Here is a 1,191-nt window from a genome sequence, read left to right on the forward strand (position 1 = left end):
GGCCCGGGCTGGATTTGAACCCACCACCTTAGGTGTATGTGGCTGGCGCCTTAGCTGCTTGAGCCACAGGCGCTGAGCCTAGAACTTATTTTCTATGAAAATGTAAATATTTGTGTTTAGCCATTTGAGAGGAAAATCCTGAAACTCTGTGGCTTTGGGGAACCCCAGATTAGGAGCTTAAACTGTGACGCTGATTGTGGATGATACATTTCCATGTGACAGTTGGAACTGATAACCTCATATATTCCACAGGAGGGCAGTGGCTCAGCGGTGTCCGTCACCTCCTATGATTAATCTGATCTCAATTGGGGGACAACATCAAGGTAACTTTGGCCTCTTTGCCTCCTTTTTCTCTATTCTAACCCACATGAGTACTTGATTTTTAAAAATTAAGCAGCTTTCTTTGAATAAAAAATCAGCCATCTTGGGTGGTGCCTGTGGCTCAAAGGAGTAGGGTGCTGGCCCCATATACCAGAGGTGGCAGGTTCAAACTCGGTCCTGGCCAAAAAACTGAAAAAAAAAAAAAAAAATCAGCCATCTTTGTAAGAAACTTGTTTCTCTAGCTTATAAAAAACTAGCCAGGATTGAAGAAGGTATAGGAAGATACTTAAGATTCTAGAGGCCTGGAACATGGTGAATCATTAGGTTCCTATCTATGCCTCTCCAGTTTAATTGACATGATTTCATGGAGGGGAGAGAGTTATAGCCACATGGCAGGTGGTGGTTGGGGAGTTAGGAATATCTAATGGCCTTTCCTGTTTTCTCTCATTGGTGATATCCTGTCAAATTTAGGCTTAGGCAAAATATCATGCGTAAGCTCTTTTGTCTATTAATTTAAATGTAGAGATTAAACCCTTTGAGAAATAGTTTTTTGTTTAGATAGAATTATATACTTTGGGAGAAGGATATATCTTTGGGCTGGGCATGGTGGCTCATGCCTGTAATCCTAGCCCTCTGGGAGGCCGAGGTGAGTGGATTGCTTGAGTTCATGAGTTTGAGATCAGCCTGAGCAAAAGCAAGACCCTGGCTTGGTGCCTGTGGCTCAAGTGGCTAAGGTACCAGCCACATACACCTGAGCTGGTGGGTTCAAATCCAGCCTGGGCCCGCCAAACAACAATGACAGCTGCAACCAAAAAATAGCCAGGTGTTGTGGTGAGCGCCTATAGTCCCAACTACTTGGGAGGCGGAGGC

At 44.4% G+C, this 1,191-nt stretch overlaps 1 protein-coding gene across 1 annotated transcript in view; it reads left to right on the top strand.

Annotated features, from left to right (window-relative positions):
• Positions 1-1,191, top strand: part of PPT1 (palmitoyl-protein thioesterase 1) — a 40,594-nt gene that overhangs the window by 11,026 nt on the left and 28,377 nt on the right. Inside the window, exon 4 of the mRNA XM_003798985.3 lies at positions 253-323. Coding sequence (XP_003799033.1) covers positions 253-323 — 71 coding nt within the window. The remainder of the gene's footprint in view (positions 1-252; positions 324-1,191) is intronic.

This window comes from Otolemur garnettii, unplaced genomic scaffold (assembly GCF_000181295.1).
Source record: "Otolemur garnettii isolate 467f Iridium unplaced genomic scaffold, OtoGar3 scaffold00144, whole genome shotgun sequence".
NCBI lineage: Eukaryota > Metazoa > Chordata > Mammalia > Primates > Galagidae > Otolemur > Otolemur garnettii.